At 42.7% G+C, this 19381-nt stretch overlaps 1 protein-coding gene across 3 annotated transcripts in view; it reads right to left on the bottom strand.

Moving 5' to 3' along the window:
- Positions 1–19381, bottom strand: part of SPON1 (spondin 1) — a 686200-nt gene that overhangs the window by 591334 nt on the left and 75485 nt on the right. For all 3 annotated transcript variants that reach the window (XM_077460912.1, XM_077460913.1, XM_077460911.1), the window contains exon 2: positions 6721–6827. In XM_077460912.1, the coding sequence (XP_077317038.1) occupies positions 6721–6827 (107 nt within the window). The remainder of the gene's footprint in view (positions 1–6720; positions 6828–19381) is intronic.

The raw sequence follows: 19381 nt of genomic DNA, 5'->3' as shown, positions 1-19381 counted from the left end.
TGTTGGTGTGATTAGGTATAAATGATAAGAGGGCGTAGGGGCATACCGGTCTTGGGTGAGTGGTTAGTGACATCCGTTTTACCCTAGTCATGAGGACATGCAACAGAAGATAATCAAAGGCAACATACATGCTGCAGGAGATGGTTAGATACTGGAGAATGCAATTCGCTAAAATTACAGTTCCTTTACAAATCCATCCTTCCATGTTTATCCCCCTACAATCTACTGTCTAAAAGGACCTCAAGGGCCACACAATAAGTGCCAGGGGGCCGCAAGTTGGACACCAGGGCTTTGAGTCCTTGGGCAACACATCTCTGTAGAATGCTGCTCCAAGAACTCTGCCTCCAGAAAATAATATAGAAGGCAATGCCTTTCCGTGTGTTATAACTGAATAAGCCAAGGTCACATACTACATAGTATACTGTCTCTATAAATCTCTTAGCAGCATTCTAGATAAATAGTGACACTATCCCTGAGTCACAATGATTGTTCAGTGGAAGTTCAAGTTTTGGTCATATTGTTGGACTTCCAGTAATTAAATAGAGCAAAATAGCAGTCTTTACTGCCAGATGTTTCCGGTGAGAATGAGTTAAATGTCATCCCATGTGAAACATAGGAAATTATGGAAATATTTCTTTTAGATGAATTTTATAATTATAACCCAGGATGTTCTTTTCTAACGTCGCCATATTTTTCATTTAGTTTTGTTTTCACCATCTTTCCACCTCCCTAAAAATTCAGCCAGATTGAAGTTCCGCTTTTGTGGTATGTTTGTGGTGAGACAAATTTCCAGTCTGGCATAAGGAATTCTGACAATGATGGAAATGTGTGTTCTAAACTTGTGCGGAGATGGTGACATCATATTGTACCAGTAAGTTCAAATTTAATGCCAAATTCCAAGCAAACAGCTAAACACATAATTGAAATGCATACATGGGAGTTGCTTTACTTGCCAAAGGATTTGTTGAGATTTACACAGTATAACCAGACAATGGAGACAGATCGATTACCTGTTTTTTTTTTTTTTTTTTTTTTTTTTAATACTGCAGTTTAACAAAACAACCTGGTCATCTTCGTGCCCCAAGCCCGTGATTGGACAGTGAAGTGGCAGCAGAATACTGTAGAAGTCATCCCTCTGCTCTCTCTTCCTGCAGACATGTTCCTTGTCAGCACATGTGCACTTAAGATACCTGATTGGCTCCTAAAGCTACACCCCCCGCCCCCTTTCAGTCTGAGTGTTGCTGGGATAACAAGAGGCTAATATGAAGACAGGGTCAGGTACTCATACTAACTGCACTTTAAAACTACATTTGATGGCGTTTAAACCCCTTGCCGCCGAGCGTACGCAGATGTGCGTACTCGGCTTCCGGGGGTTATACTGGGATGATGCCCGCACCTGCAGGCATCATCCCAGTACCGTTTTTCTGAGCGGGCGATTGGCTTTCCAGCCATAACAACTGATGCGGCTAAAAGCCGCTCGGCTGTTATGCCGGATGAGCGGGAGGGGACGTCCCCCCCCTGTAAGCAGCTTCATTCCAGTCTCCTAATTGTAAACACGGAAGCGACGTCATGACGTCACTTCCCGTTTACTCGGCTGCCAATGGCGTCGGATTTAAAAATATATACAGTATTCAGAATCGCTGTTTTCAGCGATCTAAATGCTTTGAAGTGTAAAGGAGGGATGGGGGGTCTTTTAGACCCCCCATCCCTCCATAAAGAGTACCTGTCACCACCTATTACTGTCACAAGGGATGTTTACATTCCTTGTGACAGCAATAAAAGTGATCAAATTATTATTATTATTTTTTTTTTTAAACAATTTATTAATCTTAAAATGAATAAAATAAATACGATTTTTTTTTTAAAGCGCATTCCCCGTCGCCGCGAGCTCGCACAGCAAAGAAAACGCATATGGAAGTTGCGCCAGCATATGTAAACGGTGTTCAAATCACACATGTGAGGTATCGCCACGATCGTCAGAGTGAGAGCAATAATTGTAGCACTAGACCTCCTCTGTAACTCTAACCTGGTAACCAGAAATTGAAAGCGTCGCCTATTGAGATTTTAAGGTACCGTAGTTTGTCGTCATTCCACGAGTGCGTGCAATTATAAAGTGTGACATGTTTGGTATCTATTTACTCGGCGTAACATTATCTTTCACGTTATGCAAAACAATTGGGATAATTTTATTGTTTGTTTTTTTTTAAATTCATGAAAGTGTCCCTTTTCCCAAAAAGTTGCGCTTAAAACACCGCTGCGCAAATACCGCGTGACATAAAATATTGCAACAATCGCCGTTTTATTCTCTAGAGTCTCTGCTAAAAAATATATATATATAATGTTCTAAATAATTTTCTAGCAAAAAATATGGATTTTAACTTGTAAACACCAAATGTCAAAAATAGGCTTAGTCATGGAAGGGTTAATGGAGTTGTTCCCAAGCTAAGTACTCAGATAATAGAGATAGAGATAATAGATACCATTAGATACCATTAGATAATAGATACCAAGCCATTGACCTTGAATAAAGTACTTGTGCAAGGTGGAGAAAATCCTGCAAATGTGAACTGTTGGGGGTACTTGAAGAGTGAGGTTGGGGACCGCTGCTTTAAAGCAGTAGAAAACTGTTAATGAAATTGTAAAATCTGTATACAGCGCTTTGAAAAAGTATTCATACCCCTTGACATTTTCCACATTTTGTCATGTTCCAACGAAAAACCTGAATGTATTTTATTGGGATTTTATGTGATAGACCAACACAAAGTTGAAGGAAAATGATAAATGGTTTTCAAAATATTTTACAAATACCTCCACGCCAGTCTCAAGTCTTTTGCAGACCTCGAATGCCGTGTGCACATGGCCGGACTTTTCGTCAGCAAAGGTCCGATGGAACGAATCCGTCGGACAATTCGATCGTGTGTGGGCTTCATCAGACCTTTGCTGTCGAAAAATCAGATGGACTTTAGATTTAGAACATGTTTCAAATCTTTCCGAAGGATTCAAGTCCGATTGAAAAATCAGTTCATCTCTATGCTAGTCCGACGGACAAAAAACAATGCTAGAGCAGCTATTGGCTACTGGCTATGAACTTCCTTATTCTAGTCTGGTCGTACCTCATCACGGTCGAATCCATCGGACTTTGGTGTGATTGCATGTAGACAAGTCCGTTCGTTCGGAAGTCCATTGGAACTCTGCTAAAAAGTCCATCAGGAAGACTGTCGGACCTAGTCTGCCAGAAAGTCCGGTCGTGTGTACGCGGCATTACAGGTTTTCTTCTAAGATTGCCCTGTATTTGCCTCCATCCATCTTCCCATCAACTCTGATAAGCTTCCCTGCTGAAGAAAAGCATCCCCACAACATAATGCTGCCACCACCATGTTTCACGATGGGGGTGGTGTGTTCAGGGTGATGTGCAGTGTTATTTTTCCACCACACATAGCATTTTGCTTTTAGGCCAACAAGTTCAATTTTGGTCTCATCTGACCAGAGCACCTTCTTCCACATGTTTGCTGTGTCCCCCGCATGACTTCTCGCAAACTACAAATGGGACTTCTTATGGCTTTCTTTCAACAATGGAATTCTTCTTGCCACTCTTCCATAAAGGCTAGATTTGTTGAGTGCACAACTAATAGTTGTCCTGTGGACAGATTCTCCCACCTGAGCGGTGTAACTCTGCAGCTCCTCCAGAGTTACCATGGCTTCTGATTAATGCTCTCCTGGCCTGGCCTGTCTGTTTAGGCCATGTCTTGGTAGGTTTGCAGTTGTGCCATACGCTTTCCATTTTTGGATGATGGCGTGAACAGTGCTTTGTGAGATGTTTAAAGCTTGGGATATTTTTTTATAACCTAACTCAGCTTTACATTTCTCCACAACTTTATCCCTGACCTGTCTGTTGTGTTCTTTGGACTGCATAATGCTGTTTGTTCGATAAGGTTCTCTAACAAACCTCTGAGGGCTTCGCAGAACAGCTGTATTTATACTGAGATTAAATTACACACAGGGGGACTCTATTCACTAATTAGGTGACTTTTAAAAGGCAATTGGCTCCACTAAATGTTAGGGGTATCAGAATAAAGGGGGATGAATACAAAGGCACGCCCCACTTTTCAGATATTTATTTGTAAAAAAAGTTGAAAACCATTTATCATTTTCCTTCCACTTCACAATTATGTGCCACCTTGTGTTGGTCTATCACATAAAATCCCAATAAAATAGATTTACGTTTTTGGTTTTAACTTGACAAAATGTGGAAAATGTCAACACAGCACACAGCACTAATAATGTGTTTATTACAAATTGCATTCTTTTGAGTCCTGTTTAGAAGTAGCCTGCCTATGTTACACCCCTTGTTACTATAAAAGTACAATTGTAATATTAATGCGATAGCTACGTAATCATATATAATAAAAAAAAAATTGCATCAAATAAACAGAACAGTTATTTGGAACGACGGGACTACGTAGAGGCTAGTAGCCAATAGCGTTGGTCTCGTAATTTAATCCTGACGGAATTCTCTACAAACGATTGGAAAAAGTCCGATCGGATTTTGTTGTCGTAAAATTTTAGACCCAGCTCTCAAACTTTTTCCGTCCGGATTTCCAACGGAAAAAGTTCGATAGAGCCCACACAGGATCGGATTTTCCGACAACATAATCCGATCGGACCTTTTCTGTCGGAAAGTCCGACTGTGTGTATGGGGCATAACATCTGCATTTGCAGGGCACCTTGTTCTGTTGAAAAACAACTGGCCAGATCACCAGGTAAAAATAAATGAAAGAAAGCTTAAAAAAGAAAACAAATGCAATATAATAAATGTTTGCTTTTGAGTTAAATACTGCTTTAATGAATACATACCAGAATTAATTGGTGTATTTTTATATCTGCCTGGAGTTCAGCTGTCTTCATTATTTCCCACAGTAGATTTAAGTCATGAAAAGACTCCTATGCAAGGCATTGTTTTGTCATCATTGTGTCCCTAAGTGTTCACCTGAGGCCTGTGATCATAATGTCCCTTGACAGCTTTGGTCCAATATTAATGGCCGAAAGTAATTGCTGTGGTTCATAGGTATGTGATCACTCTGACAGTCAAAGCGCTTACAGTGAAAAATCTTTTCGTAAATACAATATCTCAGTCTAGCCTGTCATTTTCAGTTAGAGAGAGATTTGCTCATCTATAGCCGTGGATGCAGAGACAGTTGCTCCATTACTGTTGCTGGGAAATGTTTTTAGGTATGGCCAACAAAAATATTTTTTTTTTTTCATATTTGAGCATAATTCTCATATAATTCAATCAATCAATATATGGAAAAAATTCTATGCATTGGAAAATGAATAAATTAGGTTCAGTTAAAAAAAAAAAAGAATTGCAGGTTTGGATATTTTATACATACAGTAGTTACGGTATCTCACAAAAGTAAGTACACCCCTCACATTTTTGTAAATATTCTATTATTATAATTCTATTATAAAATATTCTATTTTTTTCATGCGACAACACTGAAGAAATGACACTTTGCTACAATGTAAAGTAGTGAGTGTACAGCTTGTATAACAGTGTAAATTTGCTGTCCCCTCAAAATAACTCAACACACAGCCATTAATGTCTAAACCGCTGGCAACAAAAGTGAGTACGTAGATTTACCAAACCCAGGTAGTGGAAGGGCCTGCCTGGTTGCATACAAATTGAAACTCCTAAAGTTTGACCTCATATTATATGATTTTGGTAAATCTGAAGGAAAAAATCAGTAGAACATCTGATAGTGTGTATGGGGGCTTAAGTCATGTAATCCTTTTTTTCCCCACATGAAATTAACTTTCTACTGTTAAATGCCTTATTTTCTCATAAATCATTATTTTATCTCACAAGGTGTTATTGTATTACCATGGTTCCCTTTCCTGTTCTCCTCTATAGCCAGCTATTGCAACTCTGTTTTCACCACTGTGACGCTGGTGTTATATAAGAAGTGATTGTTGTGAATTGATTTTTACATAGATTTTTAAAATTATATTGACAGCATTATATTAGCACTAGTATTGGTAAAACAGTATAATGAAAGCCTATGTTTAGTCAAAAATAATAAAGAAAAAAAAATCAGCACAAGGGACAATGTGTACTATGAAGGTGATATGTCCCTTATGCTACTGGCTCCTGCTTTATTTGGACGCTTTCTTCTCCGATATCTACCTTGACCATCATAATCCTCCAGTGTGACGGGAACCAAGGGTTCTGTCATATGAGCTAATCGAGAGTGCCGACCATACCCGCCATTTCTGCCCCCTTTTAACTTATTTTTGACTAAACATAGGTTTTAAAAAGGTCACTGAGCAACTGCGATTCAGGCTCATTGAAGACATCTAGACAAAAAGAGGCTTATGGGTAAATTATTTTGCATGGTGGCCCATTTAAACAAAATACACCATCCACTGAGATTTTATTTAGTGCCCATTGCTAAACCAGAAAATTGTTGTGGACAGTAATATTTCATCCCTGGCCCTCCTACTCACAAGTCCGGTGGTTCTGGTGGTTAGCATATGAAGCAATACAAATGTGACACCACAGTAGTACGATGTACAGCTAGGGAGGCCTTCAAACTAGACTCTCTAGGAAATGTATACAGATAACCACAATACACCAAGTACTTGTTGATATTATGTACATTTTCTAGTGGCTTCTTATCCAGTCTTGAGTTCTCCTTTAACATAACAAGAGTTTATTCTTACCTGAAATGAACCTGCATGATCCTCTTCTTTTTCCCCTTCTTTACCTTCTTTCAGTGCAATAAGTGTGAATCCTCTGAAGTACGCCGGAGTAGTAGCCAAGAGGGTGACTGCAACACAAAGAGAGAAGAAACTGAGAAATTTGCAACATAAGTGCCTTTGATGGCTAGATGATAGAGATATCCTCACTCCATAGACTCATCCAACCATCTGAATTGGTGTAGATAACCAAAAACAAAACACAAATCTTATTTGAAGTACAACACAAAATGGGACTGTTTTGGGTTAAACTTTCTTTTTAAAGCAAGTTTACCTAAAACAGAGTTACTGTATTTGCAATGGGAAAACCTTGTGTCCTCCCATGAGTCTAGTTGGTAGCTCTCTCCCCTTTCCCCTAGGTCTATGATAAATGCTCAGCTTTGAGATAAACTGGTAACTTTTGGTATCCAAAGGCTGTTTTTCAGCACAGGTGCCTTTGAAAATAAGTTTATATAACAGAGGCTTAATGTTAGTGTTAAGGTTACAAAAGGGGTTAGAGGTAAGGCAGGTGTCTGGGTTACAGAGGAAAGTATGGGAAGAGTCGGTTTTAAGTAATAGTGGTTAGTGTTAGGCCGCGTACACACGGGCGGACTGTCTGACGGACTTGGTCCGCTGAAACGTGTTTCAGCGGACAATCAGCTCGTGTGTGGGCTTCAGCTGACTTTTTCAGCGGACAGTCTGGCGGACTAAGTCTTTCGGAATTTCCGTAATATTGTCCGTCAAAACTTGGTTTCAGTGGACAGTCCGCTCGTGAGTAGGCTAGTTCGACGGACTAAGTATGGCGCATGCTCAGAAAGGATTTACACGGCGAAAGGTTGCATTGCAGTGTATTGGACGTCGTATTTCTAGTCCCGTCGTACGTGCTGTACACGTCATCACGCAAGCTTTCGGCGGACTGTCTGTTCATCGTGTGTGGTCAAGTCCGTTCATTCGAAAGTAGGACGGACTGTCTGTCGGATTGTCTGACGGACTTAGTTGGGCAGACAGTCCGCCCGTGTGTACGCGGCCTTAGTGTCAGGGGTACTGGAAGGGCTACAGTAAAAGGCAGTATTGGGGATGTTGTAGGGAGGGTTAGTGTTAAGGTTACAGGAAAGTAGCGGTAGAGGTAAGGTGCCCATCAGCTTTACAGGAATATTCACTGGAAGAATACCTGTTAAAGAGGAAGTAAACCCTGATGAGTTTACTTCCTCTTTCATTCCCTGCAAAGGCAAAGCATAATGGACTACTATGCATCGCACAGTAGTCCATTATGTGTCACTTACCTGACACAGGAGCCAGCGATGTCACCGCTGTCCCCTGTAGTCCGGCGCATCCATCTTCTCGGTGGGGTCACGCTGCTCCGCCGCTGTCATTCGGCGAAGCCGCAATGACGTCACTCCCACGCATACGCACGAGAGCCGACACGCGCGGCATCTTCGTCGTTGACGGTGCCGCGCTCAGTGCGCCTGCGCGCCGCTGTCTACGGCGCATGCGCCGTAGACAACGGTGCCTGTCTTTCGGCAAATATCATATTTCTTGGACCTACAGGTAAGCCTTAATCTAGGCTTACCTGTAGGTTAAAGTGTGTTGTAAGGGTTTACAACCACTTTAAGGTTACAGTGTGTTTTGTTAGTGTTAAAGTAAAGGAGGTTTAGTGTCAGGGTTACAAGTAGGGTTACAGTGCGACCTAGTGTTGTGGTTGTAAGGATGGTTAGTGTTAGGCCGCGTACACACAACCAGACTTTCCGGCAGACTAGGTCCGACAAAATCAGTGTGTCGGACAATCCGATCGTGTGTGGGCTAATCCGATCGTTTTTCACATAAAAAAATCAGACGGACCTAGAAATAGAACATGTTTCAAATCTGTCCGACGGACTCAATTCCTATTGGGAAAACCGTTCGTCTGTATGGTGGTCGGACGGACCAAATACGACGCAAGGGAAGCTATTGGCAACTGGCTATTGAACTTCCTTTTTAAGTCCCATCGTACGTTTGTGGCCAAGTCTGTTCAATCAGAAGGTCTGTCGGGACTCCGCCGAAAGTCTGTCAGGAAGACCGTTGGACCTAGTCTGCCGGAAAGTGCAGTCGTGTGTACGCGGCATTGGAGTTACAGAGAGAAATAGTGTGAATGTTAGCAATAAGGTCACAGGGAAGGTCAGCATGAAAGTTACTGTGAGATATAGTGTTAGGGTTAGAGGCAATGTAGGTGCTAGGGCTACAAAAAGGATTACAGGAAGAGTCAGTGTTAAGGGTAAAGGGAGGTTTAGTGTTAGGTTTACAGACAGGGTTACAGTGAGAATTGGTGTTAGGGTTGTAGGGAGGGTTAGTGTTAGGATAAAAGAAAATGTTAGTGTGAGAGTTACAGGTAGTGTTAGGATTAGAGGGAATATAAGTGGCAAACCAGTCAGTGTTAGGGTTACAGTGAGGGTTAGTGTTAAAGGTTACAGTGAGGGAAGGTTAGTGTTAGGAAGGGCTACAGTGAAGGTTAGTGTTGGGGATGTAGAGAAGGTTGGTGTTAGTGTAAGGGTTACAGGTAGAGTTAAGGTGATGGTTAGTGAAACGCACAACTGTTTCAGGTTGTTGTCTTATTCCTCTTTCCATGCAGAAATCTGTGGATGATGCTAAAAACAAGAGTTTTCCCTGTTAGCCAAAGACACCTTGAGCTACGGAGTTAATGTTGGGAAGTCAAAAGTCACTTCTAGACTGCCAATTATGAATTCATGGTTTATAGTGTACAAGCCATCCTTGGAATAATAAAGTCAGAAGAAGCAACCCATTCAAGTAGAACATTTACATTTTCATTTGATTCAGTTTTGCACTCCTGTCTTTTTATAGCGATAATTCTTAGAACTAACATCTCATCCTAGTGGGAGTGCATGGTCCCTTTTTTAATGTCAATAGCAAGTACAAAGGGAGTCTTCACTCTGGAAAACCCTATGGTCTAATAAAAAGAATGGCAAATCACTGCAACAATCTAGATGGTCGGATTGCGGCTCTCTAACACAAAGCAGCAGCCCAGCAGTCCTGTGGTCTGACATCACCCTCACCCACAGTGCACCAATCATCAGGTAGCAAGAACACTGCCAATTGGTGTAGTGTGTGTGTGTGTAGGGGGGATGGCATGTTGGACCGTGGTCTGACCCTCCAAACTGGGGCAGCATGGGGGATTTTACCCCTTGCAGCAACACTTACAAGGGTAAAAAAAAGTCAAATAAGATCAGATTTATTACAGAAATAAATCACAATGGTTGAATTGGGCATTCAAGGAAGAAAAATAAGCCCCTCATTTACAAGGAACTGAATACTCAGCAACATTAACATCCATGGATAACAGTATCCTACAGTAACATTTCTCATCTCTTAAATAAACATTAATTCCCGTTAAATAGTAACGGGTGATCTAGCATCTTGGCTTACACTGTGGATTATTTAATGTTATGTGTACACAAAGCATTATCAGATGCATTGGGTTATTGAGCATCCAGATGGCATGGAAGAGATATTTATGAACAAACCTTCTCTGTCCAAAAACATGACATGCCGCCTGTGAGTTGATGAGCACAAAACTGCAAGCTTGTTATCCCATATTTTATTACAGTCCAGTCTACTGCTTTATACTATATAATAGATTATATTGATAGTATTACTATTATTATTATTGTAGCGCCGGCTCCTGAAGAGCATGCGCTATGTTTTTAAAATGTAATGTTACACCTGAACTGCAGTTTGGTTTGGGTATAATTACTCCAAATTTTGACCTTAGCATCAGTCTGACTGGACTATAGGGTGTTCAGCCTGGCCATAGGGGGCACTGTCTCTTCTGGCAGGCATGGAAACATAGTCTGGTTTGGTGCTTTAAGGTTACTTTCTCTCGGAGCCAGCCCAGTGGGAGTGTCACTCTGCTGTGCTTTCTGGGAGAGGGTACTTAAGATTCGCATGTCACGTGGTTCGGGGTTCCAGTCCAGAAGTATGTTCTGACTCCATGGTCCTGGTCCTCCTGACCAGCCCCTAGGAAGGCTATGGCCTGGGGTGCGGATCCACCCGACTTTATGTCTCGGGGCTGGCTAGCCCCGGGCAAGGAAACTAAGGAAAGGATTCGGAGGTGGTCCGCTGCCGTCTCTGGTTGTGGAGCAGCCCAGCAGCTTCGTAGCTATCCAGGGGAGGACTCTTCAGAAGAAGGCCACGCACGGGTTGGCTTCTTAGCAAGAGCCTGGTGAGGCTGAGGGACCTAAGTGAATCCAATTTCGTGAGGTATTGCCAAACCGGCTGAAAGATACTGGTACCACATGAGTGTTCTGTAAGTATTTAAGTTTCCTTATTCCTACGTGTTCTACAACAAAGTCTGTGGCAGAAACTTGTTCCTGATTTAAGCACCTTGTTGGCTGCTAGGCCTTGTGAGAGAGGGACTATCCAACTAGAGTGAACATCCAGCTGTGAATGGCTATTTTCTGCATTTAGCCAAAGTAAGCAAGTTTTTTATTATTGACTTTGACACTAAGAGTATCTGGACTTTTCTCCTAACCCTCTGATCCTATACTAAGAGACTGTTCATTAACTAAGTTTTTGCAACAAAAAATCCCTTTAAGCAGATCTGTCGTCAGTCTCAAAAGTTTCTGGGCCATCTACCACGGGAAACCCCTAGACACAAATCGAGGTGAAGAAGGTAACGGTAAGCCCAATCAAACCAGCAGCGCCTTCGGGATGGCAGTGCTACATTATTAGTTGTCCCTTTTTTTTGTTATTTTTAGTTCATGTTTCCTCGTGTTGATTAACTACGAAGTTCAGACACTACTTCCATTGTTTTGTAGACATGTGGTTTTCTATTTTTACTGCTTTGTCTTTATAAATAACAGCATCTGTTATATATGACTTGGAATAATGAAGACCCAGCTAAATCTTTTTGTAATGGTATTTTTGTATAAAGCGGGGATGCTGTCTATGTCCCTTCTGCTGGGGAGATTTGTCTGTCTTCCTGTCTCTGACCTTAGGGGGGAATGGATAGGTGACAACTGTCTGGAATTTGCTACAGGAGTCCTCCATGGTATGTCCTATGTTCCCATGATGTATCCCAGGCTGCATTCAGAGATTAATTAAAAAAGTTGAGGGGATCATGACTGCCAGTGGTCAGTTCCCATATAATTAGGGGCAGAACCACACAGAAATTGGGCATATTATGGGCAGAATTGCCCAGAAGTGGGTGCAATTATGGAAGGGAAGGAGGGTGTGATATGTGTGGTCATGGGCAGTGGTAATAGTGTCAGGGGTGCTGGGATGAAGTTGTTGGCAAATATGGAACTGGTTGCCACTGGGACATGGAGACAGCAACTAAAACCCTTAGGCAGGCCATACGTGGGTCGAATTTCAAAATAATTTTCTTTCGAAAATCTTATCTAAGATTTTTCGTTTGTATTTCGCACCATTAGTGGGTTGCAGCAACAGCCGAATTTTTGTGCGGCAATCAAATCTGAATAATCGGATAAGTTGGACATTTTTTGAAAAACAAACTATTTTCTAATCAATGATGGGAGAATCGTGCAAGAAATGTAATCGGAAAAGATGTGCAAGAAAAGAGAATTTCTGGAAAAGAAAAGAAGATTCCCAGCCATGAAAATTCTTTTCTGTAGCAACATGACGTGAAATTGAAGGCTTGGTTGGCCGAATTTCGAAATCAATGGTGGCACCATCAGATCACAAAACGCACAAATTTTATTATTTTCAAAAGAAAATTCTTTTGAAATTCGACCATGTATGGCCAGCCTAACTTACTAAAAAATTGCTTTTGTTGTTTTCTACATCCTCATTGGTGGGATTTTCCAACACCTCCTGTCACTATGGATTCCTGCGACAGGGACAGGAGGTGGGGGTAAATCCTCCCAATATGGGTTACAAAAAGGTCTGCCTCTGAGCAAATAGTACCCTTCTTCTCAATGGGCTAGGACAAGAAATGTGGAGAATATCCCCATCATCCCCTTAGCATATAGTTTACATGAGCAGGGGTAATGATTACATCCAAAATAGAAGTTGCTTTTTTCAAAATCCTACTTCCATAGCTGAATGCTGCACCGAATTGATGCTGCATCTTTCTCCGCCGCCTCTAACACTGAGAACCAAGCGATCTAACCCGCTCTCAGAGCTCCATGAGCAAACAGCTGGTGACTGTCAGCCACCGCTCTCTGCTCTGCCTCCCCCCTCCCCATGCTCACTGGAGCGCTGGGCTAAGGGGGTGGGAGCAGCCAGCTCAGGCTCTCAGCGGCTCACTCAGAGGCTGAGCAGATGTCAGTCTAGACTAGTAGGAGGATCCTGACTTTATTGTCACGATCTTGCCTGAGGCTGGACCAGCCCTGTGACATCAGCTAACAACGGGCTGCAGTTTGCTGTCTGCTGAAAATGAGTCACAAGAAGTGCTGAACATACTTCGCTCCTGTGATCCAACAGGAGAAGTACAGCCAAATGAGCTTTGGCTGTACTTCTTCATTAGGGCAGGGGTGGGCCATTTATTTCCCCAAGGGGCCACAGGGGAAACTGGGACTGTGAAGGACCGATCTTAATTCTGCTCAATAATAATTTTGGACTTGGAAAGGTTCAAAAGCATATACACATATAGAAAACACTTGGCACTAGGTATAATAGGTATAACTGCTTAAAACATGTGTTTGTTTTCTTTTCGTTTTTCGGGTCATTCGTTATGATCGCAATTCGTAAATTCGCTAATTCAAAATTCCAAAAATTTGTAAATTCTAAAGAATAACTAATAACTAACTATTAAATTATAGGTATTGGAAATTCCTTTCAAATGTGGCTGTTATGCCTAGTACACACGACCGGACTTTCCGGTAGACTAGGTCCGACTGTCAGGGAAGACGGGCTTTCCATGTAAGATCCCGGCGTGCACGCATGAGTACTAGCACTTTAAGACACACACCTGTCACTAATACTGAAGTCAGGCGGGTTATTTAAACAGGGCTCCTACAGAGGTTCATTGCTGTTTGGTCTGCAGCTTCTGTGTTGTATCCTGTTTCCTGTGTGACCTCTGAATCTGATCCAGCTTATCATTTCCTGTGATTGCCTGCTGCCTGTTCTGATCCCGGCTTCCCTTTGACTCTGCTCCTGCCTGCTGATTCTGTATGTTGATCTTCCGGTACTACTTGGCTTGTGACCTGACCACTCTTCTGCCTACCGTCTATGCCTGATCTGCCTGATTATTACCGACCCGGCCTGTCTGACCCTGCATCTCGTTCATCCAGCCTGCTTTAGCTCCCAGCCTTGCAAACCAGCATCTGGTCCTGCTTGTGTGAGTTCATCCACTACCTGCCTGCTGATCACCACTACTACAGGGACTATTGAACTGTTTACAGGCACTCATACCCCACCGTGCTCCTGTGGCTGCTGTATCAATACCAGTGGTCCGCGAGCCGGAGTTGTACGAGAGGCCTGCTGCGTTTAGACGCAATCTCTTCACCCTTGTATCCCGTCATCCTGGGTCTGCCCTGGCTACAGGCCCACAATCCACAGATAGACTGGGAATCCGGAAGTGTCAAGTTCCCGTCAGCATATTATCAGAGACACTGTTTGGAAACTTCACCACCATCACCTGCTACCCTGCTGTGTATGGACGCAGACCCTGAATTATGTCGGGTAGTTCCAGATTCTTACCACGAATACCTGGACGTTTTCAGCAAACGAGGAGCAGACACTCTTCCTCCACACAGACCTTATGACTGCCCTATTGAGCTCCTACCCGGGGCCGAGATTCCATTTGGGCGCATCTTTCCTTTATCTGAACGGGAATCAGGAGTTTTGAAGGACTATATTGATGAGAATCTGCAGAAAGGATTCATCCGTCCCTCTACCTCACCGGCTGGTGCTGGTATATTTTTTGTAGAAAAGAAGGATCATTCCCTGAGACCATGTGTGGACTATCGTGACCTAAATAAAATTACAGTGAAGAATCGTTATCCTCTTCCTCTAGTTCCTGAACTGTTCCAAAGACTCAAATCAGCAAGTATCTTTACCAAGCTGGATTTAAGAGGGGCCTATAACCTGGTTCGTATACGAGAAGGGGATGAATGGAAAACTGCCTTCCGTACCCGATTTGGACACTTTGAATATCTGGTTATGCCCTTTGGCCTTTGTAATGCCCCTGCCACCTTTCAGTACTTTATTAATGATATTTTCAAAGACTTTCTGGATATTTTCGTGGTTGTCTACCTTGATGACATTTTGATATTCTCCGTATCACTAGAGGTGCACCGAGGACATGTTAAAAGTGTATTGTGCCGGCTCCGCAAGTATGGACTTTATGCCAAAGCCGAGAAATGCGACTTTGAGCAGCAGAGCATCCAGTTCTTAGGTTTGATCATATCGACCGAAGGAATCAAGATGGACCCACAGAAAGCCTCAGCGATACTAGATTGGCCAGCCCCCACAGACAAGAAGGGAATACAACGCTTTGTGAGCTTTGCCAATTTTTATAGCAAGTTTATCAAGAACTTTTCCGCTATCATTCACCCTATTACACAGCTGACCAAACAAGGTATCCGTTTCTGTTGGACTTCTGAGGCTCAAGCTGCTTTTGAAACTTTGAAGAGACGGTTTACCATTGCTCCTGTCTTAAGTCACCCAGACTCTACCTTGCCCTATATTGTGGAGGTGGATGCTTCAGAAACTGCAGTTGGGGCCATTCTATCACAACGTCAAGTCCTCAAAGAAGTGATCCATCCAGTGGCATTCTTTTCACGCAAACTCACGTCAGCTGAAAGAAACTACGATGTAGGTGATCGGGAACTTCTGGCGATCAAAGCTGCATTGGAGGAATGGAGGTACTTGCTGGAGGGAGCGGCCCATCCAATTCTGATCTACACGGATCATAAGAATCTTGAATATCTGCGATCCGCTAAATGCCTCAAACCACGCCAAGCTGGTTGGGCACTCTTTTTTTCAAGATTCTCATTCCATATTACGTACAGGCCCGGATCAAAGAACACTATGCCTGATGCGTTGTCACGCTTCCTACTATTACACACTGACCTTTTGTCTCAGTTACAGCAAGCTTCTGCAGAGACACCCAGTCCTCCAGGGGTCACACTACAAGCAAAGAATGGACTATTATGGAGGGGTAAGCAGATTTTTGTACCTAAAGAGGTTCGAGCAATGATCTTGGGGGTTTGTCATGACCACCCTTTGGCAGGCCATTTTGGGGTTCATAAGACTGTCCAACTTGTACAACGCTCATTTTGGTAGCCAGGATTGGAGAAAGACTGCGGAGCTTATGTAAATGCTTGCACCACCTGCATCCGGAGTAAAAGTTTCCGTAACAAAGCTTGGGGATTACTCAGACCTCTGCCTATACCTGACAGACAGTGGCAGATGATTGCTATGGATTTTATAGTTGAACTTCCACCATCTGAAGAATGTACTGCTATCTTTGTGGTAGTGGATCGCTTATCAAAGATGGCTCATTTCATTACCTTAAAGGGTACACCATCGGCTTCAGAAACTGCTCGGGTGTTTATAAAAGAAATTGTCAGACTCCATGGAGTCCCTGCAAATATTGTGTCTGATCGCGGTGTCCAGTTCACATCCAGATTTTGGAGGGCCTTGTGCGAGATCCTACAGATTGAACTCTCATTCTCTTCTGCTTACCACCCACAAACTAATGGGCAGACGGAGAGGACTAATCAAACCCTAGAGCAATACATCCGTTGTTTTACTTCTTTTGTCCAGGATGATTGGGTATCATTATTACCCCTGGCGGAATTTGCCTATAATAATGCCAACCATTCTGCCACTAAGCAATCTCCGTTCTTTGCTAATTACGGATTCCATCCCACCTTCTTACCTAATCTTGTTGCAGAATCTTCCGTTCCAGCTGTCCAGGATACTCTGGACTTTTTCTCTCGTAATAATATGTTGTTACAGGAAACCATCGCGAAAGCACAGGAAGACAGCAAGAAATCATTTGACAAGAAAAGAAGGGGGGAACTGACCTTGCAACCAGGAGATCAAGTATGGCTTTCAACAACGAATTTGAAGATGCTATGTCCTTCAAGGAAGCTGGCACCAAGGTTCGTAGGACCATTTCCGGTAAGGAGAAAAATTAATGATGTTTCGTTTGAATTAACTTTACCTGAGTCTTTTAAAATCCACCCAGTGTTTCATGTATCCTTGCTGAAGCCTGTTGTGCCAGATCCATTTCCTGATCATAGACCAGGTCCTCCCGCACCTATTATTATTGATGGGGATGAAGAATTTGAGGTTGAGGCTGTTTTAGACTGCAGGAGAAGAAGGGGTCAGACGCAATATTTAATCAAGTGGAAGGGTTATGGTCCAGAGGAGAATTCCTGGGAACCTGCACGAAATGTACATGCCACAGACTTGATCCGTGCCTTCTTCCGCAGGATCCCGCAAAAGAGGAACCAGTTGGGCACCCGGAGGTTGCCCGTAGGGAGGGGGCAATGTCAGGGAAGACGGGCTTTCCATGTAAGATCCCAGCGTGCACGCATGAGTACTAGCACTTTAAGACACACAACTGTCACTAATACTGAAGTCAGGCGGGCTATTTAAACAGGGCTCCTACAGAGGTTCATTGCTGTTTGGTCTGCAGCTTCTGTGTTGTATCCTGTTTCCTGTGTGACCTCTGAATCTGATCCAGCTTGTCGTTTCCTGTGATTGCCTGCTGCCTGTTCTGATCACGGCTTCCCTTTGACTCTGCTCCTGCCTGCTGATTTTGTCTGTTGATCTTCCGGTACTACTTGGCTTTTGACCTGACCACTCTTCTGCCTACCGTCTATGCCTGATCTGCCTGATTATTACCGACCCGGCCTGTCTGACCCTGCATCTCGTTCATCCAGCCTGCTTCAGCTCCCAGCCCTGCAAACCAGCATCTGGTTCTGCTCGTGTGAGTTCATCCACTACCTGCCTGCTGATCACCACTACTACAGGGACTATTGAACTGTTTACAGGCACTCATACCCCACCGTGCTCCTGTGGCTGCTGTATCAATACCAGTGGTCCGCGAGCCGGAGTTGTACGAGAGGCCTTCCTCTGCACGTCAGGCTCATATCCCAGGTACGTAACACCGACAGTCTTCCCGATAGACTTTCGGTGGAGACCTGACGGACTTTCCGAATGAATGGACTTGGTGGCTACACGCAATCACACCAAAGTCCGATGGATTTGAACGTGATGACGTACGACCGGACTAAAATAAGGAACTTCAGTAGCCAATAGCTGCCCTAGCGTCGGTTTTTGTCCGTAGGACTAGCATACACACGAACGGATTTCTCGATAGGAACTGGTTCGGCAGAGTTCCGGTGGAAAAATTTGAAACATAATCTATTTCTAAAATCCATCTGATTTTTAGACAGCAAAGGTCCGATGAAGCCCACACACGATCGAATTGTCCAGCGGATTCGTTCCGTCTGACCTTTGCTGTCAAAAAGTCCGGTCGTGTGTACATGGCATAAGCGAACGTAACGAATACGTATTTATCCAAAGTTACGAATTATCCGAAATAATGAATGCTGCATCTAAACAAATGGAACGGAACAAATTAATAATATATAATAATAATAAAACATTTTTATTATTGTTTATTATTATTATTAATTTGTTTCATTCATTTAGATATGACAGTCTTTGTTTTGGATAATTTGTAACTTCGGATAAATTTGTAATAATTACGTTCACTAACAGACAAATTTGAAAGGAAATTACAATACCTATTATTTAATAGTTACTAATAGTTAAGTTATTATTAGTTAGTTATTATTTCAGATTTTCGAATTTTCGGGTTTTCCGATTTTTACATTTCAAATTTTGAAATGTACAAATGTTTGGAAAAATTACGGGTTTTTGTTCATTCGGATATTTCCGCATTAACGAATTTGTCTAAATTTGTTATAAAACAAATTTGTAATAAAAAGAATTGCACATGTCACATGAATATATGCCCGTCCACCCGAACTGTAAAATAGCAGACGGATGGGGCTGCTCACATGCCGTGGCCACGGTGCTTTGCTTTGCGGTTGTGGCATTTTCAGCTCGGGGGGCCGAGTATAGAAGAGTATATACATTATTCACTATAGAATGTAAAGTTTTGCTCAGCCATTGGAATTCATATCAAGTCACAGAAGGATAACTCCAAGCTGTTGCTGCAATGAGCCAATAAATGAGCTCTATTAGGAGAGGTGACCTCCGGAAGACTGCAAATACTTAAGCAAATATAACCGCAAAACAGGTACTTGTCTCTTCGTTTCCCGCAAATTAAATCTAGCAGATATGATGAGGACAACATTGTTTTGATTGACTGACGCATCCATTCAAACATTCCAATTTTGCTGTTTTGACTCGCTACTGTGCGTCCTCCCACACAGCCATTTCATTTAACTTGAAATGTGAATTACTTCTCCTCTGATATGGGTGACCTCTATCTGCATTGTGCAGTACATTTTGCCTGTTTACTTGCATTGAGATCGGATCAAAATAAATCACTTGCATCGCGTCGTCTGCTCTTCACCGCTTGAAAAACATCTACGGGGGAATAATGATCTCAGGCATAAACAAGACGACCATCCTGATAAATATTACTGCAAAAAACACGTGTGGATGGCGCTTTTCTTTTCTTGATCTGCTAATAAAAAAATGA

This window comes from Lithobates pipiens, unplaced genomic scaffold (genome assembly GCF_037356315.1).
Source record: "Lithobates pipiens isolate NorthernLeopardFrog02 unplaced genomic scaffold, aLitPip1_a1.2 Scaffold_10, whole genome shotgun sequence".
NCBI classification, from domain to species: Eukaryota; Metazoa; Chordata; class Amphibia; order Anura; family Ranidae; genus Lithobates; species Lithobates pipiens.
The sequence above is the reverse complement of the archived record's forward strand: the minus strand, read 5'-3'. Positions and strand labels throughout refer to the sequence as shown.